This window comes from Oryctolagus cuniculus, chromosome 8 (assembly GCF_964237555.1).
Source record: "Oryctolagus cuniculus chromosome 8, mOryCun1.1, whole genome shotgun sequence".
NCBI lineage: Eukaryota > Metazoa > Chordata > Mammalia > Lagomorpha > Leporidae > Oryctolagus > Oryctolagus cuniculus.
Genome location: NC_091439.1, coordinates 24,371,429 through 24,398,002, shown reverse-complemented (window position 1 = coordinate 24,398,002; position 26,574 = coordinate 24,371,429). Strand labels below are relative to the sequence as shown.

Genomic DNA, 26,574 nt, shown 5'->3' with positions numbered 1-26,574 from the left:
CCAGTGCTGTGGCACAGTGGGTTAAAGCCCTAGCCTGCAGCTCTTTCATCCCAGATGGGCCCCAGTTTGAGTTCTGGCTGCTCCACTTCCAATCCAGCTTCCTACTAATGCGCCTGGGAAAGCAGTAGAAGATGGCCCAAATCACTGGGCCCCTGTACCCACGTGGGAGACCCGCAATAAACTCCTGGCTCCTGGCTTCAGACTGGCTAAGCTCCGGCCATTGTGGCCATTTGGGGAGTGGACTAGCTGATGGAAGATCTCTCTCTCTGTCTCTCTCCACCTCTCTCCATAACTCTGCCTTTCAAATAAATAAAATGAATCTTTAAAAAATTAAAAATTAAAAAAGTATTTATTACTTATTTGAAAGGCAGAGTTATAGAGAGGGAGAGACAAAGAGATCTTCCATCTGCTGCTTTACTCAAATGGCCACAGCAGCTGGGGTTGGGTCAGGCCAAAGTCAGGAGCCTGGAACTCCAACCAGGTTTCCCACATGGGTGGCAGGTGCCCAAGCACTTGGGCCATCTTCTGCTGCTTTCCTAGGAGCATTGGTAGCTAGATGGATCAGAAATGGAGCAGCCAGGGCTCTGGTGCCCATATGGGATGCCAGTAACCTAACAGCTTAACCTGTTAAGTAAGCCACAACTCTGGCCCCTGTTTATTTACTTGAGAGATGGAGATGAAGAGGGAGAGAGAAAGGGAGAATGAGAAAGAGAGGGAGATCTTCCATTTCTCTGGTTCAGTCCCCAAATGCTCACAACAGTCAGGACTGGGCCAGGCTGAAGCCAGGAGCCAGGGGCTCCATCCAGGTTTCCCACACAGGTGGCAGGGATCTAAGCATTTGAGCCTTTGATGATCTAATCATTTGCTGCCTTTCAGAGGATGCATTAGCAGGAAGCTGGAAATGGACATGGAATACAAATGCAGGCACTCCAGCATGAAATGCAACTATCTCAAACAGCATCAAACAGCTGGGCCAAACACCTGTCCGAGTGACTGTGTTCTACCCTCCCCCTCTTCTGCCTTCTCCCCTCTCCCCGGATCCAGGTGTTCTTGGGTCCTCCCCTGTCACCCCTGATCTCACAGCCTGACCTTTGCACACTTTGCCCCACTGGCCCCACCACTGACTGCCTTCCCTATTGTATTGAAGGATGGCTTAAAGGTTTAGGGATAAAGTAACACATCACTAATCTAGGTTAAATAATTTGTTTAAATATTTATTTTATTTATTTGAAAGGCAGAGTTATAGAAAAAGAGAGAGCTTTTTCATCTACTGGTTCACTCCCCAGGTGGCCCCAATGGCCAGGGCTAAGCCAGGCTGAAGCCAGAAGCCAAGAAGTCCTTGGGTCCCTGTACCCAAGGACTTGGGCCATCTTCCACTGTTTTCCCATTAGCAGGGAGCTGGATCAGAAGTGGAGCAGCATGGTCCCGAATCACTACTCATATGGGATGCCAGTGTCACAGGTAGTGGCGGCTTTATACGCTATACCACAACACTGCTCCCAATTGAATACTGTTTTTAGAAGTTTAGCTTCTTAAGCACATAGAAAAGGAAGTCTTTATCTCATATTTGCATTTACACACTTATAATCTACATTACTATATATTACAATCATTCTTTCTAAGTCCATTAACTTCATATACAAACATTAAGATTATGGTTAATATTTCCTGTGTTTATTATCCACTTGTGGAATATGCCTTTCCTTAGTAATCAAGTAATAATTAAGTCTCCAAGCTCTGGACTTCAAGTCCCAAGCATCGAATCCTGGCTCATCTCATCCAGCTGTAGCAACACGGATCCAGTCATTTCACCTCTCTAGTTTCCTCCTCTGGTTAATGAACAACTGTGTGGTCTGAGCAGGTCTAATGACAGGGTCTGCAATATCGGCAGCATTTTTAGTGGGTTCTGAATGGGAACTAAGTTCTCTTAAAGAACCCATCATATGCAATGAATCACACTTTTTTCCTTATCTTTTTTTTTTTTTTTTTTTTTTGGACAGGCAGAATTAGACAGTGAGAGAGAGAGAGACAGAGAGAAAGGTCTTCCTTCTGTTGGTTCACCCCCAAATGGACGCTAGGGCCAGCGCGCTGCGCCAATCCAAAGCCAGGAGCCAGGTGCTTCCTCCTGGTCTCCTATGTGGGTGCAGGGCCCAAGCACTTGGGCCATCCTCCACTGCACTCCCGGCCCGCAGCAGAGAGCTGGACTGGAAGAGGAGCAACCAGGACAGAATCTGGCGCCCCAACTGGGACTAGAACCCGGGGTACCAGCGCCGCAGGCGGAGGATTAGCCAAGTGAGCAGCGGTGTAGGCCTCCTTATCTCTTGATAGAAATTAGCTACATGCCGGCCTTGGAGAACTGAAAAAGTGCTCACGCAAATCGTTGTCTGTGTTCATTTGAGGAAATCTGGTTGAGAAAGGATACAATTGTTAGGTAGAAAATTCCCTTTGGAAAACTGGACGAAATTTACTTGGACTACTTAAATTTTAAGAAAAAGGAAGAATAATCTATATTCCTATCATTTAAAATAGTCATTTGGACCAACAGGTCTTCAAATTATTATAGCTGTTAATATTGCCTGTGTGGAGATGAAGTGAAACTCCACTAGTATTTGAGACATGTACATTAGTTTATATTTTCCATTCAGTACTTTTTCGTTACAAATGAGAGCAATGTCTTTGTTCTGATTTTTGCTGTATAACAGCTTGCCCAAAACTTAGCACTGTAATACAACAGCCATTGTATTTTATTTGCAGCTGTGTGGCTGAGCAGTTCAGAAGAGCCGAGCTGGGCAGTTCTCCCTTAAGGGTCTCTCTACCACAGAGGTCAGATGTCGGCCAGGGCCGCAGTCATCTCAAGTTTAATGGGCTGGATGTACAGACAGCTCAGTCACGTGGCAGAGTGGATGCTGGCTGTTGGCAGGGAACCCATGTGGCGCTGTGCAATAGAGCACCTTCAGGATAGTGGTCTCAGGGGAGCTGTGTCTTTTCTTGGTGTCTGTTTCTCCTCCGGAGCAAGAGTTCTAAGACCGTCAGGTGAGGTTGTGTGGCCTTTTATGACAATTCCTAGAAGTCACTTGTCACTTCCATCACACACTCTGAGTTGATGCAGTCCCACACCTGCTCAGGTTCAAGGTGAGGGAACATGAGAGAGGATGGCAAAGAATTTGCAACCACTTGAAAAATCAGTCTTCCAGGCACACTTGAATGATGATTTACATCCTTTCAAACTGTCATCTTTCTACATGGTCCATGTGTCCACCCCCGCCTCAGCCCTCCTGGGAAAACCTCTCCTAATAGGACTTCACACTCATGGAGGTGTGGATGAGACAAAACTCCTGGGGCCGGTACTTTAGGTTCTCTGGCCCCTCTCACAGAGAGGCAGATTCTCTGTTGCACACTCACCCGAGATCCCAGAGTGGTACAGGGATGGGAGAATGTCAGTACAGGAGTAACTTCAGCACAGAACTCTAAGCCACAGCCAGCTACCTGGGTCCATCCACACATCCACACCAGCAGGCAGGCGGAGCGCTGGAATGCAGGCAGCACTAGTCTCAGTTCTATTCCTGTGGTGAGGCTTCCAGCACTTGAGTCCCTTCACTCCTCGGATGCTCACTTTCCACCCATGATGAAGGCTGACAAACCCTCTGAGAGATCATTCAACTCAAAAGTGGATTCTCTGCAGAGCCACCAGTGTACACAAATCTCTGTGCATACAAATGTTCATTCTAGCCGGCGCCGTGGCTCACTAGGCTAAACCTCCACCCTGCGGCGCCGGCACACCGGGTTCTAGTTCTGGTTGGGACACTGGATTCTGTCCCGGTTGCCCCTCTTGCAGGCCAGCTCTCTGCTGTGGCCAGGGAGTGCAGTGGAGGATGGCCCAAGTGCTTGGGCCCTGCACCCCATGGAAGACCAGGAGAAGCACCTGGCTCCTGGCTTCGGATCAGCGCGGTGCGCCGGCCGCGGCGGCCATTGGAGGGTGAACCAACGGCAAAAGGAAGACCTTTCTCTCTGTCTCTCTCTCTCACTGTCCACTCTGCCTGTCAAAAAAAATAATGTTCATTCTGTAAGTAGAAAATGTCACTAAATGAAGGATAAATTTTGAACAGAAAAGTAAACTTTGGGAAATAGAAGTTTGATTTTGAATCAATATTGCCACTAGAGGTCACTAGCACACCACTTCAAAGAGAATATATATGCTCGCATCTCCAACAGCGGGTCCTCCATGGACCCTACTTGGCTTGCGGGGCATTTCAGTTTCACACGAATATCTCCTGGCAGTGTTATGATGAGGTGGTAGCCGATGTCACTCGAGGTCTTGTCCCATACATGCCTGATGTTCTGGAAGGGGAAAGAAAAACCATCGGAACAATAAGGAAAATGACTTCTTTGGCTTTTTCACCTCCTCACTGGGCTGCAACAAGGGACAGTGTGACAGCTCAAAGGTGCAAAAGCACTGCAGAAATCCAGGGTCCATTTGATGCAGGACAGACGTATCTGCCTGGAGTGGCAGGGAAAACATAAGGACCTGGAGCAGAACTGTCAGTCATTCAGCCAATATTCCTGGACATCCTGGCACTGGGGCTGGCACCAGGGCTGCATTCAGGGAGAAGATTTGGTGGCTGCCTGCTTGGAGTTTAAGAAATCAAGCATGGAGGCTTGTATTCAGATCCTGAATATGCCATGCCAGGCCACCTCCCCTTGGATTTTCTCTCCTCACCTTCCTAGCAGACCCACAGGGCAGGTGCCACAACTCCCATTTCTGTCGATGTTCACTTGCATCATCCTAAGGTGATGCTAAGCCTTTTACATAAAGCTACAGGATATTTCTTCTCATCTGTGTCATGTAGTAGTGCATAAAGAAAACCTTCAATCTCCAGAGCTCAGGATTCTACCATCAACGATGAGTTGGAAGGCGAGTGAGGCTCTTGTCATAGCTTGAGGAACTACGTCTTCTCCGGGTTTAACTTGTTGGTGTCAGCCTTTAGGCCAGACCCTGAAGTCAATGCCGGGTAGGATGCAGGCACAGCTTCTCACTCCCAGCAGCAGGGTTTTCTCCAGTTTTCTGTCTTCAGTAGAGGAGGAGGAGGGCAGCCTGGCTGGAGCTCAGCTTCACACAGGTGCAGCCCTCATCTGCTTTGCTGTTCTGAATGTCAGAGTCACCAGCTGGCCTGGCAATTACTAAATTGAATTAATTGAAAACAAACTACAGGCAGGATTGTTCTGACCTCTGATTGTTGCAGAGTTTGGTCAAATAGTGAAAACAAAAAGTTGGGGGAGAGCTACAAAATAGTACTTTATTTACTGAAAAACATTATGATGAAGGTACTTAAAAAAGAACTTGTGGCCAGCGCCGCGGCTCAATAGGCTAATCCTCCACCTTGCGGCACTGGCACACCGGGTTCTAGTCCTGGTCAGGGCGCCAGATTCTATCCCGGTTGCCCCTCTTCCAGGCCAGCTCTCTGCTATGGCCAGGGAGTGCAGTGGAGGATGGCCCGAGTGCTTGGGCCCTGCACCCCATGGGAGACCAGGAGAAGCACCTGGCTCCTGCCTTCAGATCAGCGCGGTGCGCCGGCTGCAGCACACCAGCCGTGGCGGCCATTGGAGGGTGAACCAACAGCAAAGGAAGACCTTTCTCTCTGTCTCTCTCTCTCACTGTCCACTCTGTCTGTCAAAAAAAAAAAAAAAAAAAAAAGAACTTGTGTGAAATAGAGTTAAAAATAAGTTTATTTTGGTGCAATTTTGAAATCCATGTATATGGCTTTTCCATAATACGCATCTCCATGGTCTTCTTGATCCCTCTCCTAGGCGTGTACCTTTGACTTCTACCAAGGCTTGCTTCTTCAATCTCCAGTTAGTGCAGTTCTCTTCCTATTTGATTTTTAGACATCTCATCAACACATTATGAGAAATTTTTGTAGTTTCCCTTAAGAAATTGAATAGAAAAGGAGGAAGAAAAATGGGAACCTATGAAATAATTAAAGATGATGGAAGTTTCAGGTGATCTGCCATGGGCCTTGAGTATCCCTGCATGTCCTTGCTCATATGCCAGCAGCAGTACAGGCCCTGACCTAGCTGGTGTGTTAGTGGAGAGCAACTTAGAGGGATGAGGTAGTGAGTCTCCCTGGTTAAAAAGCAAATTTGCAGGGACGGCGCAGTGACATTGTGGGTAAAGCTGCTACCTGTGATGCTGACTTCTCATGTGGGCTCTGGTTTGGGTCTCAGGTGCTTCACTTGCAACCCACTTCCCTGCTAATGTACCTGGGAAAGCAGTAGAAGATGGCCTAAGTCCTTGGGCCCCTGCATTCACATGGGAGACCTAGAGGAAGCTCCTGGCTCCTGGCTTCAGCTGGCTGTTGCAGCCATTTGGTGAATGAACCAACAAATGGAAGATCTCATCTCTCTCTCTGACTCTTTGAAATGAGTGAATAAATCCTAAAAACAAAACAAAACAAAAAATCTTTGCTTCCACTTGCTGTAAATGCCATAGATTCCCTAAACTAAGCATTCCTCTCCTGGAGCACAGCCCACCACCTGTGTAGGCGTTTACTGGGGTCTCTGCCTCACCGTGATGGGGTCTGGGAGACAAGGTGGACAGAAGCAGATCAGCTTGAAGTTCCTGCCCCTGGTGAGCTGTAATAGAATCCATTCCTCTCTGATCCAGGCATCCTGTATTCCTGCCAGCATTCACGAGACAGGCAACTTTTAGTTTTTAAGTTGTGTAAAATCTCAGATCCTGACAGAAGCTGACCAAAGAACTCTTTTCAACTTGATTATTTTTGTCATAAATGGTTACCAGGGAAACAGATAACTATAAGAGTTATGTTTATGTATTGAAGTTAAGACAATCCCATTAATAACTTCACATCTTAGAGCCTTGCTATCAACTTTTATAAAATATTAGTTATCATCGTAACCCTCACTTCTATGAGGATGCCTTTCAAAGAATCCCTTCATACTTACTAAAAGTAGAATCCCTCAATGGTTAAGACACTGCTTAGGTCAACCACATCCCATACTAGGGTGCCTGATTTGTTTAGTTCTGGTTCCACTCCTGATTTCAGCTTCCTGCTAATGAGCACCTTGAGAGGCAGCAGGTGGGACTCTGACATGCATGTGGGAGATCTGGACTGAGTTCCTGGCTCCTGCCTTCAGCCTGGCACAGCCCCAGCTGTTGTGGGCATTTGGTGAGAGAACCAGCAGATGGAGATTCCTGTCTGTCTCTCTCTTTCAAACACGGTTTTTAATTTAAAAACAAAAACAACAAAAACAAACCCAAAAACCAGAAGCCCTTTAATGCTCCCAGATCCGAATGATTAGTGTTGATTCAAAACCAGGTTATTTTAATAAAAATTTAGTGTAACACATACCCAACTGAAATGGCTGAAAGTGTTGACTTGTGTATAGAAAATCAGAGAATCACAAAATCCTAAAAAGCTGGAATGGGGAGGCACGAAGATAACTCCCTGAGAAAATGTGCTTTGAGAACCCGTGGCATGGCAAGCAGGGTGCTAGCCATCGGACAAAATCAGACATCAAAGGGGAAGCACCCAACATAACTCACTGGTAGTATTACTTGACAAAGTTTCAATGCTATTTTACATCAGGTTACAGGACCTAAATTAACTTCATTCCAAGTCCTCATTTGAGGAAGAGGAGTCTATAGTAATCAACTCATCTCCCACTGTCTTGTTACTCATTTCAAATATTTGGATGCTCTTTAGTATGTAGGTCTTAATGGAGACCAGACTAAACCTCTGTGTCAATGAATGAATGAAGAATTGAATGAACAACTCTAGGCTGAACCAGAACCAGAGCCCAGGATTCTTCTGGTAACCAATGCTTGCTGCTTGCTTGTTGAGAGGTCAGGGTTCTCCGGATCAGTCACTTCCATACCAGTATCATATTTTTGGCCACATTAATTTAATGGTATAGTTAAAGTTATTTTTAAATTAGCTTTGTTCTAAGTAATAGTATCTGCAATTGAGGGTTAATGGCCTAATTAATATTATTCTACTATAATAAAGTAACTATTTAACTAATTTTACAAGCTCATCTTGTACATCTTAGAGGTTCATCAATCTTTGAGAAACACTGATTGGAAAATACTTTGTCTAGAAAAAACTAAGCACCAAGACCACACAGACTCATTCCTGGTTGTTTATATTTTTGACATAAAGTTTAAAGCTTGATTTCATGGAGGCCTTAAAGATCTGAATCCTCAATTGAGAAGCCCTCTAAAAATATACTGGTAATTTCTTACATTTTCTCCATCTGTTGAACAACCGAGTGAAGCTAATTTGATTAAATTAGCCAGCTTTTGGTTCTTATCAGGAAATTATAATTTTGAGAAAAGTATAGATGGATTTAATTTGCCAAATAGCAGTATGATATACTGCTAAGTATAGTATACTGTACTGTAGTATACTATTAAGCCTGCTTTTGAAATTGTTTCAACAAATAGGATGCATTCTTTAATCACAACATTCAAGACAGCATTCATTCTCCAATGAATTCACTAACCTTTCAAAAGAAAAAAATAAGTAAAAAGGAAAATGTTGAGTTCTTATTTAGGAATGAAATGAAATGTTTTGCAGATTAATGAGCTTAAGTATCAGGGAACACACCTGGTTACACTTGAAAGTTATCAAAATGCCTCCATTTAGCATATTTCACCTTAAAATATCCACAGTATGTTTAGAATCCTCTAATTACTTAAGACAGAAGTTTTTTATGTGCATGATGGGGTGTGTCAGAACAGAACATCAAAATGATTTTTAAAGTTCTCCATTTTATTATTTATCATTTCTTTCCTTTAACTCATTGCCTTATAACAATTTCAATTTAGCATTCCTCTTTTTATTTAGAAAATTTTAATTTTGTGCTTTTATTTGGATGAACTATGATATCAATATTCGTATATTCCAGATTACATGAATGATTACCTTATAATCAAGCATTTCTATGCAGTGTCCATGATTTTTATTTGTGCTTGTATCTTTTCCTTATTCAGAAGAAGGGAACTTTTTGCAACTAAGTTTTTAAATTATTTTACTGAAATTTTGTATAAGATCAATATATAGTTTAGGGGATGGTCACTTCATGAACAATTTGCAAAAGTTTCAATTCCCTTGTTATGTCCATTTAGGTTACTACACTTTTTTGCCACCTTTTTTTGTTTCAAGGTTGTTATTGTTTTTCTATTCACTTAAGGGCAGATCTTAACAGTTACACTCTTATCAAAGTTGTAACATTTTGTGAATAATATATTTCTCTCTAACCTAAATTTTATCCTTTTTATTCTACCCTTTTAAGATAGTTTTCTAATATACTTATATATGTTTGTTGGAGAGAGAGAGAGAGCTTCCATCTATTGGTTCATTCCTCAAATGCCTGCAACAGCCAGGGCTGGGGCAGGCTGAAGCCAGGAGCCCAGAACTCCATACAAGCCTCCCACGTGGGTGGCAGGACCCAAGTAGTTGGACCATTACCCACTGCCCCCCAAAGTGTGCATTGGCAGGAAGCTGGATAGGAAGCAGAGGCAGGACTTGAATAAGGTACTCTGCTATGGGATGCAGGTAGCCCAAGAGGTTGGTTAAACAGCTGTGCTTCACTGCCAGCCTATCTAAAAATGTCTTTTAAATTTTAAGTTCTCTAGCAAACACATGTTTGGTTCTGGAATTTTGAAGAGGTAAACACTCTCAACCATATTTAATCTCAAAATTTTCTTGGCATTTAAAAAATAGCTTTATCATCTAAAGTAAAGCTGTTTTTCTGTTTTCTAAAATGTGTATTTATAAACATGCAAGCTTCAGGTTTTCTTTTGACTTTTTTTCCCCCTCAGAGCAATTTATTTGTTTGAAAAAAGGCTTTGTTTGTGTTTTGTTTTTTGTTCTGTAGTGTTTTCCATGGCTGGTTTACTAATTTTATCCTGGGGGTAGATTAGATGTATTTGTCCTCTGCATTTGCTGTTAAATTGCTAGTTGATGGGCTTGATCAAACAGGGTGCAATTTTCTTTCTTTCCATGTTTACTGACTTCATAGGTAGGAAAGTAAATGACATGTGACTGTGTCTCTTTGTGATGTTAATGATGTTGATACTCAGTGTCTAGATCATTGTTTCCTTTCATCATTGTGTCCTTTCATTATTTCCCTCCATTCCGGGGCCTTTTTAGATGCCATCTTAATCACATTCTTCCTCCATTAAGTTGTCTTTTGCCAAACTCAGAATCCATTATTGCCTCAAATACTTTTCAGTGCCTTACAATTTTCCTTTTCTTTCTGAAACTCTGACGACACTGGTGTTCCATCTTTCTCATTCCACAGGTTTTTGATGTTTTGTTCATATCTCCACCCATTTTTCTATCTATTGTTTAGATTGGATAATTTCTTTTCTTTTCAAAGATTTTACTTATTTATTGTAGAGGTAGAATTACAGACAGTGAGAGGGAGAGACAGAAATAAAGGTCTTAATCCGTTGGTTTACTCCAATGGATGGGGTCAACGGCTGGAGCTGCACCAATCTGAAGCCAGGAGCCAGGAGCTTCTTCCAGGTCTCCCACGTGGGTCCAGGGGCCCAAGGACTTCAACTGCTTTCCCATCCTCTACTGCTTTCCCAGGCCATGGCAGAGAGCTGGATCAGAAAAGGAGCAGCCAGGACTAGAACTGGTGCCCATATGGGATGCCGGTGCTTCAAGCCAGGGCTTTAACCCGCTGTGCCACAGCGCCAGCCCCAAGAGAGGTCTTCCATCCACTGGTCCCCTTCCCAATTGGCCGCAAGGGCTGGAGCTGCGCTGAACCGAAGCCAGGAGCCAGGTGCTTCTTCCGGGTCTCCCACGTGGGTGCAGGGCCCAAGGACTTGGGCCATAATCCACTGTTTTCCCAGGCCATAGCAGAGAGCTGGATCAGAAGAGAAGCAGCTGGGACTCAAGCTGGTGCCCATATGGGATGCTGGTGCTGCAGGCTGGGGCTTTAACCCACTGCACCATAGTGCCAGCCCCAATACCACAGTTTCAAAAACTGCTTTAAAATAGAATTGCCAGGAGCAGGAGTGGTGTTGACCCAACATATTAAGTCACCACCTGACACACTAGCATCCCATATTAGGAATGCCAGTTCGTGTCCTGGCTGCCCCACTTCTGATCTAGCTCCCTGCTAATGTGCCTGGGAAGGCAGCCAATGATGGATTAAGTATTTGGCCCTAGCCACACATGTGGGAGGCCCAGATGGAGTTCCTGGCTCCTGGCTTTGGTCTGACCCAATCCCTGGTGTTGTGGCCATTTGGAAATGAATCAGCAGATGGAGGATCTCTCTTACTCTGCCTTTCAAATAAATAAATAAAGTAAAAATTTTCAAAAAAGGCAAAATGGAATTACCACGTGATCCAACAATTCCATTTTGAGAAAAACTAAAAACATGATCTCAAAGATGTATTTGCACACACATGTTCATAGCAGCATTAGTCATGATGGCCACAAAGAGAAAAAGCATAAGCATCCATTGACAGATGAATGGATAAACAACGTTTGGTATATCCGCACAATGGAGTACTATTCAGGAAATTCTACCATGTGCTACAACATGGATGAGTACTGAGGACATAATAGTAAGTGAAATAAGCCAGTTACAAAAGGACAAATTCTGTGTGATTCCACATATACTGTGGTTCTAGTGCACTCAAGCTCACAGAGGCCAAAAGTGGAGTGGAGGTTGCCAGGAGCAGGGGGTAGTAAAAATGAGTTGTTTGATGGGTACAGAGTTTCATTGTAGGAAGATGAAGAATTCTGGGGGATCAGTTGCACAAGCTTGTGAATGGACTTAAGGCTATTGAACTTAAGAATGGTTAAGATATAACTTCATGTTGTGTGTTTCTCCACTGTTCTAGCAAAACAAAATACTTGTAATAGTCTCTCTTGATCTTTGGTGTTCTGCAGTTTCACCACTGCATGAAATTCTTTACATTAGTCCTGCTCAAGAATAAAATATCTTTGAATGTGGAGATTCAAATACTCCAATCTAGGAAAATTTTTCGCTATTATTCTTAGTTAGTTCTTAGTTATTACTCTTAGAAATTTCTTAGTTATTACTACCCACATCCATTCTTGCTATTCTGTTTTTGATATTCCTATTAGATTTCCCCCCCCCCCCATTCATTTCAAAGACAGAGAGACAGACAGACCTGCCATTCACTGGTTCACTCCCCAAAAGCCCACAACAGCTGGGACTTGACTAAGCCAAAGCCAGGAGCCTAGAACTCCCACATAGGTGGCAGGGAACCAAGTGCTGAGCCATCACCCGCTGCCTCCTGAGCAGCAAAAGTGATCAAGCCCAGACACGCTGGATTGGTATGCCAGCGTCTTACCTGCTGCAGCTGATGCTTGCCCCTCCTATTAGATCTGTTTAATCCCCCACCCCCAACCTCTGCCATTTATTTAGTTTCTGCATTGCATTGTAATAAATTGCCTCAAATTGAGTTTTGTAGTCCCAGACAAATGTATGGTTCTCAGGCAGCAAGTACTAGATGTTTTCCATAATCCTTTAAAGGAGCGAGGCTATGCAGTAGCAAAACGTCAAAAAACTGGTAGGCATAGTGCTCCCTCCTACAGCTAGGGAACTTCGAAGTCAGAACAATGCGTTGCTGCTGACCGCTCCTGACCACTTCGGAAAACCAGGAGGAGGCTGCTTCTGCGTCCAGTGCTAGGGTGCTTACGAACAGCATCCTGTGGGTCACAGTCCACCTCCAAGCCTGGCACACAGCACGTGTGACCTTGAACTAGGATTGTGCGCGCTCTGGGCTCCAGTTCCTGCGGGCGCTGTGAGGACCCAATAGGAGCAGGTGACAGCAGGATTGAAGTGCTAGTATTTCTAGAACAGCATTAAATGGCCAGGTGTACTGTGGATTTCATGACAGGGGAAGAAAATACGGATCGGTGCACTCAGGAGCTTTCAGAATTTGGAAATAAAAATATATGGAAAAATCTGCTTTTAAAAGTGAGCAACTGCGTAATGCCTTTGTTCTACACGCAAGCGCCCTTTTCTTGAATGTGAGGATTCCTCTCTCGCCCGGCGTTTCCATCGTGTCCCCTCCTGCCGACCGTAACCGGGGTTTCCCGTCCGTTTTCCGGACGCCAGTGTTCGGACTCCCGTGGAGAATGCAGAGCTGTTTTCGCTAGGGCCGCCTTTACGCGCTCAGCTTCGCGGCTGTACTGTCATTGGCTGTTGCCTCGGACCCGCCCACAGAGCCCTGAGCTCTGATTGGACGTCAATGTCTTTCTGTTACGGCACAGGCGGACCCTGGGGCGGCGGGCAGCTAACGCGCAGGCTTGCATTCCTGAGTGGGGATTGGCGGGCGGCCGGGCGGGACTGGGCGGGACTCCTCTCTTGGCGCACGCTCTGTGGGCGGGGAGGGCGGAGCTGCCGGTGTCAGTTGGTCCAAGTCTCCTGGCCTGAGGCGTCCTCCCGATCCCTCCCCTTCCCCGGCTCCTCTAACGGAAGGTGAGGGCCGACCTGGGCCGCGGAGGGCCTGGCCCCTGGCCACTGGAGGTGCGGCCTCGGTACCGCCGAGGGCCTGGAGGGCGGGGCGGGCTGGCCGCGGCTCGGCACGCCACGGGCCGGGAAGAGCGGCCTCGGGCCTGGGCGTTTGGTGGGCGGCTGAGGCCTGGCTGCCCGCAGAGCCCCTACGCAACCTCGTTTTCTCGTCCTCTCAGCACTGGGCCCCTAGGTTCCTTTTGGCGGCCTGCGAGCCCCGTCACAGAGCCCTTGCTCTGGGGTCGGGGCCGCCGGTTGAGCGCCCCCGGCCCTGGAATGGGACTGCGGGATGGGGCATTCGGGTGGGCTGGGACTTGCAGGAGCCCGGATGCCGGGCGAGGACGCCGAGGTGGCGAGGGAGGCCAGTGAGCGGTGCAGTCGGGGCTGGGGCATCCTTCCAGGGGCAGAAGGCTGCGCCTGGGTGTGTTTCCTCATCGGTTCTCAAGAGAACCCACTGAACAGGTATTGGGGAGTGAGGATTTGGAAAGGAGAAAGGGGTTACATTCCTGAAAGGCAGGACTTGTGTTAGGCAGTGTGTGGGTTTCAGACTGTGATGTAACAGTATTAAGGACAGAGGCAATCCAGGTGTTCCCCGCACCTGAGGTCCCAAAGCTATACCTAGGTATCCTGGTGCCTGTACTCACTGATTAACAATGTAGGTAGCCACTCTGGGCGTCCACACCCATTTAAGTCCTCATTTGGCTCAGCGGTTCCTTGATCACTGGAATTTGAAACCGGATTAACTAAATCAGAGCAAGTTGGATCTCTGTGAAATGAAGTTGCAGTCATCGTGCAGTTGGCACAGTTCGAAGGGAATGGGATTCATCTCAGTTTAGTTAGAAAAACCAAAGGAGTTTGATATCAGGGGCTGCAAAGTGTTTGGCAACTTTTGATGAGGGCCACACGAAAGCTGCTTCCATTGCGGAACAGAAAAAGCAGGAACGGTGACATTAAATCCGGATTCAACTTCTTGAGACAGACGTTGCCTGTGAAACCTGAGGCGTGGTGTCCCCATCTGCAAGGTGCAATTTCCAAATGTTAGTTTGATGAAACAACGTATGTAAAGTGCTTAGCAAGTGAATGCTCAGAGACTTGGTTTTAGCAGTCGAAGTGTCATCAGTCTAAGTTTAGCAAAGCGCTTTACAGGTTCACTAGCAGTAAATGGGTGACAGATGAAGAAAATCAGTTTTAGGTGGAGAAACGCCGGGTGGTTGAGGTTGGATGCGTTTTAGGGAAAAGTCAAAATTTTAGGTTCCAGATGTTAGCCCGGCTGTTTTGGAATGGTCCATAGCGGGCCACTGGTTGTATGTCGTCATGGTGCTGTGGGTAACTTACCTCCGTGATCTTGAGTAAGCGGATCTCATCTTCGACATTGGGTTCTTTATTTGTAAAATGAGACAGCTGGACCAGATGGTTTTCTGAAATTCTTTCTGTGGCCCAAATTAGAGCTAAAAGGCAGAAAATAAATAGCTAACATTTGTTGATACCTACTATGTACAAAGTGCTGTTACAAGCTTATTAGATGATCACAACAAACCCATGAGGTGCACATACTATTACTATCCTCATGATACAGATGAGGAAACAGAGACTGAGATGTCAACCTTACCAAGGTTCTCGAGCTCACAGTAGAGCTAGGGTTTGGAGCCCTGTAATCTGAGTTGTTAATAGCTGTGTCAGACTGCCTTTTGAGAAGAGAGGTGTTGTGCATGATTAGAGGTAGCATTGTATTTGTTAAGATGGTAGTCTTTGGCTACACTCAGGTGGGTGACCATGGAAAAGATAATTTACTTATTTAAATAGCTCTTGTTCCTTATGCCTTAGTTATGTTCCTCATGCCTTAGTTCCTAGATGTTTATTCTCTCCATACCTTCTACTTTCTGTAATTAAATGACCAAGAAAAAGTCAAGGTTTGTTCCATTAACAAAGGCTAGGTGTGGATAGCTATCAAACTTCATTGTGATGTTTGTAAAATGTTTTGAAAGGTCTGACCCAAGGAACCTCAGAGCTAATGGAGCTAAGGCAGGGTTAGGATAGGCGGAGCAGCCTTGGCAGCTTGGATTCATTTCTGTGTTCCCACACTTGGGATGCTAGCCCCTGCCTTCATGTCAGAATTGTGTGTTGAAGCAAGAGGAGTTGAAACTGAACTTTTAAGAGCACATTTGACGTGGAATTGGATTGATGTGATGGCAACTACAGATAAAAAGATTATAAACCTGAAAATCTTGTGTTAAGTACCTATTATGATGTAATGCTGAGCTAAATGTGCTCCTGCAGATGAGCAGTTTGAGGTCTGATCTGACGTTGAAAGAAAATCCATGGCGAAAACACTTTAAAGAACTAAAGAAAACTGTTGTTCCACACATCAATAAATCAGGAGATTTAGATGATGCACACGTTTTGCATTAGACGGCCCCAGGGGTGCAGTCTCACATGTTCTCTCAGGTTGTGTGGTTTTGCTGTAGCGCTGTCCTTGTGGCCCTGCTTTTGTACTCTTGCCCCAACCTCAATCTGGAATGTACTTTTAAAGTAATTTTTGCTTCAATAATCCCTTTCCACCTTGCTTTACTGCCCCCCTCCCCCCGCCAGTTTTCACTTTTTAGATGAAGTCAAACCATGGAGTTAGGCATAAAGATTCTATTGTCTGGATTACATGTGGCCAAAATTCCAGAAACTGCCTTCTATTTCCATACCTGCTGCATTGGTCAGCTTGGAGCACTTGTGCTTTTGGTGGAAGACTTTTTGGTTTAATATTTGACTAAACATAAGCAAAAGAATAGCCCATTCCTGTGCTATCTTTGATTTCAAAATCAGATTGTTGGATAGATGGTTATTTGTTGCTTTGGCTTTTATCTTATGTAATTCTTCTTAGCTGTCTTAAAATTGTTTTAGCTGTATTTTAAAAAACTGAATATTAGACACTTGAAGTACTTTAAAATAATTTAGCAAGGACAATACCAAATTGCAGTGTACTGCTGGCTGTGTAGTCCCAGTGTCCCTTTTGTGTTTGGCTGTGGCCTTTGCCATTTCTCAGACCTGCTTAGCTAGATCAATGGTTGGACTGACGACACCTGCTTAGAAATGTTTTCTTTTCTCAGGGAAGTGGCCCATCAGTTTTTCAGTGCTAACACTCTTCTTTTTCAATTCCAGATATGGTAATTGAATGGAGAGGAATACTTCTTGAAGTGTGGTCTCCAAACACTTGTAATAGGTTAAATAACTGTATAAATAGAAATTTTGAAAAAAAAAAAAAACCTTAGTAATCAATTTATTTGGATTTATGTAGACCTACTAATATATCCTTTCTCTGAAGTGTAGAGAACCTGAGAATTAAAACCATGTGAAAGAGAGATGGGGGAGAACAGCTGTAAGTGGGAAGATGCTAGAAGACTTGGAAGTAGGTTTATTAAGCATTTTAAAATTGATTATATACCATTTGTAGTTAGTGTCTTTTTAAATAATGCCATGTATAAGGGCTGTTTGGTGTCTTTGTTTTTTAGGTTGAATGATTCTTACTTGAGAAGAAGTTTATACATATGTAAATTGGACATTGTATTTCCATTTGTACACTACTACCTGAAATGTCACATAAATTAATTGAAGCTGTGAGGGTCTGTATAGTGTACTCATCTTTTGATTGTGATGTCAGTTCTAGGAGTAGGTAAGCTTCTTTAATAGGTCTGAGTTCCACTGGTTAGCATATGGAGATGTAATACTCATGCCTTGGGTGTAGTAGATGTTCAGTTAGTTCTCGTTTGAAAGAGTAACAACATCGACTAGATGGGTCTTAGGCTGCTTCAGTATAATAGATTGTATTTGGCTAACACATCTGTTTTCAGTAATAGAATGCTAGCATTATTTAGTAAGTGAAATACATTGAATATGAAATGTTAGCAATATAACATAATTTGTTTCATAGGCATCTTTTGCTCTAATAAAATGTTAATATTTATTTTCTTATCTACATCCCGATTAGTCTATTTTGATTTAACTATAATCAGGAGGTGACAAGTGGAATTTTTTCATTTATTCCATATGCATGTTTCAGATATCTAAATTTTCTTTTAAACTTTATTTATAAAAATTAAGCAGTATATGTAAAATATTGCTTTAATAATGAATTTTTAAAAAATATTTTATTTATTTGAAAGAAAGAGTTACAGAGAGAAGTTAGAGAGAGAGAGGTCTTCCATCCATTGGTTCACTCCCCAATTGGCCACAACGACTGGAGCCAGGAGCCAGGAGTTTCTTCTGGGTCTTCCACGTGGGTGCAGGGGCTATCCTCTGCTGCTTTCCAGGCACATTAGCATGGAGCTGGATGGGAAGTAGAGCAGCCGGGACTTCAACTGGCACCTGTATGGGAGGCTGGTGCTGCAAGCTGGGGCTTTAACCTGCTACATCACAGCTGTAGCCCTAATAATGAATGTTTTGAAAACATTTGTTTTCATCTCTACCCTCATCCTTTATATGAGCTATTTTATTTTGCTATGTTCTTTTTAGCCATATTTATATATTTTACATAATTTATGTCAGTGAATATATAATTTTATAAAAAATTTTTCCATGTTGTTTTAGTTGTCATGATTCTTTTTAGTAGCCATGACACTAAAAATTACAACTGTAATTTACCAGACTCAGAGTGGATAGTTTTGTTGTTTCTAATTGTAATTGTAATTGTCCCTAGGCTAAATTCCTAGGGGTAATAAAATGCTCAGTAAAAGTTTTTATGAATCTTTATTATACTGCTTTCCAAAAAAGAATAGGTAAAGTTTGTGTCCAGTATTTATGTGTTTTCCCATGCTTCTTTGCTAGCATTGATCATTATTTACCTTTAAAAAATTAAATAAATGTACAATGGGATTTAATTTTATGTATTTTTTAATCAAGAAGCTCAACATTTTCTATTGTTAATTTAATCATTGTAATCTATTTGTACTCTTTGTTCATTATTTATCCAAAGTTATTTACTTTATTCTTAGAAACCGTAAGGCGTGTGGAAAGGGTCCTGCTGGGTTGGGTAATGTGACTACATAATCATTTTTGAAAAACAATCTAACATTTTATTCCTCTGTGTGTCTCTGTTTCTAACTTTACCTTATTGTAGAACATTCATCAAGGATTTGGCATCCACGGCCCAGAAGTTTGTTATCCAAGATGATGAATGCTGACATGGATGGTATGATCTTCATTTTCCTTTTCGTAATGTTACTGGTTTTATGGACTTTTGCTTATTAAGCAATATAAAGCAGAGGAGTAGTATTTAGAAGACTTGGATTGTGGCTCATTTACTTATTTATATCTCATCTAATTTTAGAAAGGCTCTAAGGCAGCTTCCATTCCTTAACTGGTGATGTTGACAGGTCATGTTTATCTTCACCCTCTTGTCCTCATCTGCATTGTGGGGATGTAACCTTTTCATTGCCAGGGCTCTGTACAAGTCAAGTAAGATAATACAGATGAAGGATTTGCAGTTTTAAGTACTACTCAAGGCAAATGATACTTACTATTAATTAACAGTACTTTTTGAACTTTTTTATTACAGCAGTTGATGCCGAAAATCAGGTGGAACTGGAGGAAAAAACACGACTTATTAATCAAGTGTTGGAACTCCAACACACACTTGAAGGTTAGCTTACATTTTGTAGTTTTCTTGAATGGCATCCAGTTAATTGGAATTTTAAGCATTTATGTTGCTAAATTTTGTTAGTGTGTATAATTTTTAAAGGGTACTTGTAAAGGTCTTATTCTTCCACCTCTTCTGGCCTGGAGCTTTGGATGGTGGTTTAAAGAACAAATAGTATGCTTCAAAAAGGAAGTCAAATGATGATCCCAGGCTTCCCCCTTTAAGGGTTAATATAATGCTTTTTGGTACAAGAGCCCCTTGTAAGTCCTGCATTGTTACTACCTATACTCTAATAAAGCGTATAGTAAAGTAAAAACAATATATCAGGCTTAGAGATTAAAAGAGGGTTCATCTGAATTTTTTCCATTTTCTGAATGTCTTGGTAAAATTCATACTACCCCACAAGTATCTTTTGGCTAATTATGAAGTTGTATTTTTGTGTTTTTTGGCACCATAGAAAATATCATGTCTCACAGAACCCTCCAGAGGCTTTTATAGAGTTGTTAAAAGCCAACATCTATGATTTCCAGGGGTACTTTCAGACTCAGGTCACTTCTGCCTCATACAGTCAGCCTCAGCCTGTCTCACTTCCCTGCTGTTCTTTTGGCCTGTCAAGCATGCTTCCACTCAGGGCTGTAGCAGTTGCTGTTGGCCTCTGCTTTGATCTTCTTCCCGTAGTTGCATATCTATCTGGCTCATTCTGTCACTTCTTTTAGGTCTCTAGTAACCCTTAACCTTGCCTTTTCTCCAGACCAACTCATCACTGTGTGACACTGTATTTGCTTATTTAATGTTTGTATCCCCTAATGCACATGTTCCCATAAGTACTTTTTTGTTTGTTTGTTTACTGTTGCCTTGAGAACAATGCCCAGTTCTTAGGGCACACCCAATACATATATTTGTTAAATGAATCAATGAAGATTTTGCTTGATCATCAGGAACTGCTGCTTTTTAATTTCATGCTAACATACAAATACAAAATGATCAGTTGCTTGGAAACTAACTGCCTATAACTATGAATGCAGCTGGGTTAACCCAATACATATTTTAAACATTGCTGGCAAAGATGTTATGGTTGTATGTGACATGAACTAGAATTTATGTTTTAAAAACAGTCTTAAAACATAATCATTATAAAAATTAAGTGCTTAACACAAATACTGTTTAAAAACATTTGGTCTAATGTAGAATCTCTAAAAATTGTTGTCAAGTGATTCACAGTTTGCTTTTTGCTTTAGCTTCTCTAAAATAATCTTAGGATTGAATAATATTAAGCATTTTGTGATACAGAGTCATCACCATCAAATTATTGATAATGGAATTTTTATTTTTTTACATAGATCTCTCTGCAAGAGTAGATGCAGTTAAGGAAGAAAATCTGAAGCTTAAATCAGAAAACCAAGTTCTTGGACAGTATATAGAAAACCTCATGTCAGCTTCCAGTGTTTTTCAAACAACTGACACGAAAAGCAAAAGGAAGTAGGGGACTGATGTCCCTTCTCTTTCATGGAGTTGCTGCTGACCTTTTTTTTTCCTTTAAAACTTCGATAGATTCCAAAAGTTACAGTACTTTTATTTGTGGCTTCACTGAATATTTCGGAAGATAATGTCAGATGTAGGCAAAATTAACTACTTAACTGGAGATTTCCACAAGTTTGTGTATTATGTTAGTCTATGAAAATGTGCAAATGTATTGTAGAGACTTTATAATTAGAATCGCATATATTTATGACACTTGAAGATGAATGTTTTATCGAGTTTACTTTGATTTATAGGCTTAGCACTGTCTTTTATTATAGGCTTAGCAAGATATACAAGAAAAACCCACCATGTTGTGAAAAAGTGACCAAAATCATGTCCTGAATGCACAGCTTTATGTACCTGTCCACCATGTTGTGCCTCTGCTCCATTTGCCTCTTCCTTCCCACTCACTTCCCCAAGGAAAACAGTTTGACATTTGTAAAAGTAATTTTAATAGTTAATCATCTATGATGTAATCTGAACCCTAATTGTTGAAACTTAACCAAAATAAGATACTTTCTCAGCTAGGGCTTGTCATTTGTGATACTTAGTAATAAGATAGGATTGCTGGTTTCTCTTTAATCAATTGAAAACAGATGGAGGCTAAAAAAATGACTTTTCCTTGAAAGTAAATTGTCATGAATTTTAAAAGCTTCCTTTTGTACAAGATAATCTACTTGGTATCTGTAAAGATAGGCGTCCTAGTCATGTGTGTGCTTAAAAATAGAAAATCTTGAGGGAAAATAAACTAGGGTGTAAAAGTACTTGGTAAAACAGTAGTGAAACAACTCCAGATGTTTTCACTCGAGAGTTGTGTGATCTCTAGTGCAGAGTACATATTTTGGGGAGTATATTTGAAAATGGATTGTTTGACCTTACATAAGCCACCACCAGAAGAGAACAGTAGAAAGAATTTGGTCTCAAGGTTTATTTGTAGAACCCAGCAGATCAACTGCAAAACTCCTTGAGTATATTAGTATCAGAATTGGGAGAATTTCACGGGTGCACTAATTGATAACCTTGCTCAGTATTTTATCTTACTTGTTCTCCCAGAATTTTCTGTAAAGTCAACTTGGTTTGCAGAGTTTTCATTATCCTTTAACAATTTTTAAAAACTTAGTTTGTAGACTGTTTGGTAAGGGAATAATCAATGTCAGAAGTATTATTAAAATGTTCTAGGAAAAGAGATCAAATAATATAGTTTATGATTACTAGATTTGACTACTTTTAATCATGGAATAACCTTATTGTAGAAGTGTAAGATTTGATGTATGAATATATAGTAGTTACACTACAAACATTTTGCATCCCTTTTGTGACCTGATTGACAGATACTTAAATTGTGTTGCAATTCTGCTTTGCTGTTTAATAAAAAGCTGTTTCAGAGATTATGTGTGTTTTGATACAGTTGTTTTAAGTAAAGTGGGGTACATAGGGAGAGTGGGGGATCCAGGGTGTTCAGTGCCTCAGGGTAAATAACATATCTTATTTAAGGTAGTCAGTTACTGAGTATCTAGAGGAACATTCTTTTTATTAATATAAATATTATTAGTTATTATACATTGATGAATAATACATGAAAATCACTCAAAAGGATCCAAGATCTCCAAGGAAAAGGGATATATTTTTTAGGCTCAGCTGCCATAACAAGAGACCCAATGATAAAAAAATTAAGTAAATAGCAGCAGTCTGCCTCACAGCTGCTGGTTTCTGAGGTGAGCATTCCAGGCCAGCAGGCTTTGTTGCATGTGATTATTTACAGTTATTGAGGATGCTCTGCCATTGCAACCATGGCTTCAAAGTCATTCTAGTTATCACAAAAATTTTTAAAAGGGTTATTTATTTATTTGAAAGAGTTACAGAGAGATCTACCATCTGCTGGTTCACTCCCCAGATGGCCACAACGGTCTGGGCTGGGCCAGGCTGAAGCTAGGAGCCAGAAGCTTCTTCCAGGTCTCCCATGAGAGTAGCAGCGACCCAAACACTTGGGCCATTAGTGGGGAGCTGGATTAGAAGTGGAGCAGCCAGGTCATGAACTGGGGCCCATGTGGGATACTGGGATCACAGGCGGTGGCTTTACCTGCTGTCATAATACTGGCCCCTAGTTACTACAGTTCTAATTTGCAGAGAAAGAACATGTGCGTGTACACATGTAAGGTTTTATGGGTTGGACTTGAAAATGGCCCATGTGTCTTCTGCCATTCCAGTGGTGTGGAGACCTGGTTACGTCCAGACATGAGCTGTTGAGAGATGCCCTGACTACCAAGCTACAAATTCCAGCTACAATGTTACTATGGAATAAGAGAGGATTTTGGTGACAGCCAGCAGCCTTAGTTACAGCCTTCTTCTTTTGCTAAATATGTGTGCACAACCTTCCCTCACATAGAAAATACTCAACACTCATCCATTACTGACTCAGTGCAAGATCTGGCTTTTGTAAGGTCCATTGAGGTTTAGATGTGGCATCTAATAACCTGACCACCTCTAAACTGTTAGGCAAGTCATTTGCTCTTATCCTTGCCCTTGACCGTTTCCAATGTGATGGGAACAGGATAGCCAGATACAAAGGAATAAACACTCAGAGCAATTCTGGAAAACTGGGCAACTGAAGCTTGGATCCCTACGAGTGAAGCTCCTTGATAAGCCCCTGCTCTGACCTCTGACGGGGGTTCCCCTTGTTCTCTCCGGGTTTTTTCTCTGAAAAGTTACTGGTGCCTGTCATTTTCACAACAAGTTCACGTTTCTTTGGCAGTACAATTCCTCGAAATCTCAAGCTATTTATAAGCTGGCTTCATATGCCAGAAACTGCTACCAAGCTCCTTTCTAGACCGAATTCTCAAAGTTTGCTGCATTTCTTCATAGGAACCAGCCTCACTTTAACAGAGAGCATCTTCAGATGATTGAAAGTAAGACTGCCCTGGGAATGCTGAACCAGCTTGTTACAGGGATCCATCCCTTTGCCCAACAATCGCCAGAGAAGTCTAATGGGCTTTCCCTCACCTTAAAAAGCCGCCTGAGTCCCTTTTGCCATTCAGGGTCTAGAAGCAGCTTCTAATCCTGTAAAGTTCTTAATATCTGAACGTTTTCCTCTTCCTTTCTCTGTTCTTTCTGTAGTACTTTACTAAAAATACTAAGCAACAGTCAGCCTTCTTAACATTCTTTTTCCAACCAGGACTGTCAGCTTAATAGGGGACAAAATGTCTGAAATGTGTGTTCCCCCTGCTTGTCATTTCAGTGGTTAGCCAATGCCACGTTTTCTTTTTGCTGCGGCATCGCCTCACTCGAGGATGCCAAGTTCTCTATTAGAATGCAGGTGGTACACTGTGCACAAGGACTTGTGTAGTTTCTAACAAAGGCTGCATTTTAGGCTCCTCTGAGCCCTGTTCTACAAGGTGCCTCATTATTGGGCCCTGTATTCAGTCTGCCTACTCCAATTTTAACAGGAATGCTGCTAAAAACCATTTTAGAGATTCTCCCACTCTCCTTATATGATCAGCCTGGTCTGCCTTCAGCAAGACTGTTTAACACTAATCCTCCTAAATTGGTTGCCTACCCATGGTAATTTTTCACCCACTGAGCCACTCACTTTGCTTATTGGCTGAAAGTCCCTGGGTGTTTTTGCTGCATTTGGAGCTGAGCCATTTCTTTCCCTGTACTGCAATAGCTTGACATCTCTCACAAAATAGTCCTGAATGAAGTCTTCTTTACTATTTTGGCAAGTATCAAAATAACTGTATTCTCCAATGTTTCCTAGTTCTACCTGCTGGTGGGATGATGATTGGCAGGGAAAACCAGCATATTCCTTGTGGGCTGGATGTTTTACATCCTCTCAAAATTCATATGTTGGAATCCTCACCCTCAATGTGATGGCCGCAGGAGGTGGGGCCTTGGGGAGATCATTAAGACATGTGGGCGAAGCCTTCGTGAATGGGATGAGTTTCCTTTGGAGAGAGACCTCAGAGAGCTCCCTGGCTTCCCCGTCTAACACATGAAGAAAACAAGTCAGCACTTGTGACCAGAACCTGACTGTGTGGTGGCACCCTGGTCTCAGCCTTCCAGCCGCCAGAATGGTGAGAAATAAATGCCTGTTGGTTGTCTCAGTCTCTAGCAATTTCTTAGAGCAGCCTAAAGGAGATTACAAGACCTCCTTTCCCTAGCAGTGCTTCCCCCAGTGACTGACACTGCTGTCCCACCCAAGCGTGTCTCTGTCCCCTGTGGACATTACTTACAGCAGGATACCACAGCTCACGGTCACCACATTGTAGAGCCAGACATTTCAGAATTTCAGGTTTTTCCGATTTCAGCAAGTATTATGACTGAAATACTAGTATAGTTTGGGGCAGGACCTGTAATCATATACTTTAACATTTCTGCAGCAGAATACATGAGTATTACTACTTATTAGGAGAAAGAAAAACACTATATACATAAAAGCCTGTCAAGGTCAGGTCTGGCTACCAAATGAGGTTTGGTGCCAAAATGATGAAAAAACCTTCACCTCTCAGAGACTCTTGTGGATTTTGGAATTGTACTCAGAGCAACAAGCTTTTATAGAAAAGTAACCAAAAACATGTAAGCATTTAGTTCTAACCAGTTAATAATGTTGTGTCTCTATGAGAAGATTTCAAAAAGCTTCTGAAGAATGGAATTAAAAGATGTTTATTGGGGCCGGTGCTGTGACATAGCAGGTAAAGCTGCCTATGATGCCAGCATCCCATATGGACTCCAGTTCGAGTCCTGGCTGCTCTACTTCTGATCTAGCTCCTTGCTAATGTGCCTGGAAAGGCAGGGGAAAATGGCCTAAGGCCTTGGGCCCCTGCAGCCACATGGGAGACCTGGAAGAAGCTCCTGGCTCCTGGCTTCGGCCTGGCCCAGCCCTAGCTGTTGCAGCCACTTGGGGAGTGAACAAGCAGATGTAAGATTCTCTCTCTCTCTCCACCCCCCATAACTGCATTTTGAATACATAAATCTTGAAAAAATATTTTGATGCAAAAATTTGAAATACATATTTTTCATAATACACTTTCCATGAACTTTCTTAAGGCCCCCCCCATTCCTGTCCATTACTCTTCCCCTGATCTTGTCCTTTTTCTAAAAGAGAGACTTCATGATTCAAAGCAAAACAAAATTGTTTAACAAAGAGATTATTTAAAAGGCAGAGTTGAAATAGAGAGCGAGCGACTGAGAATGAATCTTCCATCTGTGGGTTCACTCCCTAAACAGCTACAACTGCTGGGGACTGGGCTAAGCAGAAGCCAGGAGCCATCATGATCTGCCATGTGGGTGGCAGGGGCCCCAGCACGTGCATCATCTTCCTCTGCTTTCCCAGGTGCATTAGCAGGGAAATGATTTAGAAGTGGAGCAGCTGGGTCTTGGAACCGATGCTCACATGGGGTGCTGGCTCTGTTTGCAGCACAACACGCCCTGCAAAACTGATCTCAACTGTAGAATGTAAAGCCTTTCTGTACTTTGCTGAATGATTTCCCCCCCTATTTTCAGTTAACACCCTCTGCTGGTTATCATCAGCTACTTCTTCAATGAGGACATAACTGACAGTGCCAGCACATACCATAGATCACTTTAAAGACCTTCTGTCAGAGCCAGCGCTGTGGCGTGGCAGGTAAAGCCACTGCCTGCAGTGCCGGCGTTCCATATGGGTGCCTGTTCGAGTCCCAGCTGCTCCACTTCCAACCAGCTCTCTGCTATGGCCTGGGAAAGCAGTAGAAGATGGCCCAAGTCCTTGGGTCACTGCACCCGCATGGGAGACCTGGAAGAAGCTCCTGTCTCCTGGCTTCTGATCAGCACAGCTCTGGCTGAGGCAGCCAATTGGGGAGTGAACCAGCGGATGGAAGACCTCTCTCTCTCTCTCTGCCTCTCTGTAGCTCTGCATTTCAAATAATCTTTTT

The 26,574-nt window shown here is 42.8% G+C and overlaps 1 protein-coding gene across 23 annotated transcripts in view; it reads left to right on the top strand.

The window, feature by feature from the left end:
• Positions 1-22,059, top strand: part of SCOC (short coiled-coil protein) — a 40,039-nt gene extending 17,980 nt beyond the window's left edge. For 2 of the 23 annotated variants that reach the window (XM_008267425.4, XM_070047535.1), the window contains 3 exons: positions 18,629-18,700; positions 19,067-19,150; positions 20,488-22,059. In XM_008267425.4, the coding sequence (XP_008265647.1) occupies positions 18,629-18,700; positions 19,067-19,150; positions 20,488-20,630 (299 nt within the window). In that variant the 3' untranslated portion in view covers positions 20,631-22,059. The other 21 variants (XM_017347334.3, XM_070047536.1, XM_070047541.1 and 18 more) reach the window with 20 other exon arrangements.
• The last annotated feature ends 4,515 nt before the right edge of the window (positions 22,060-26,574 follow it).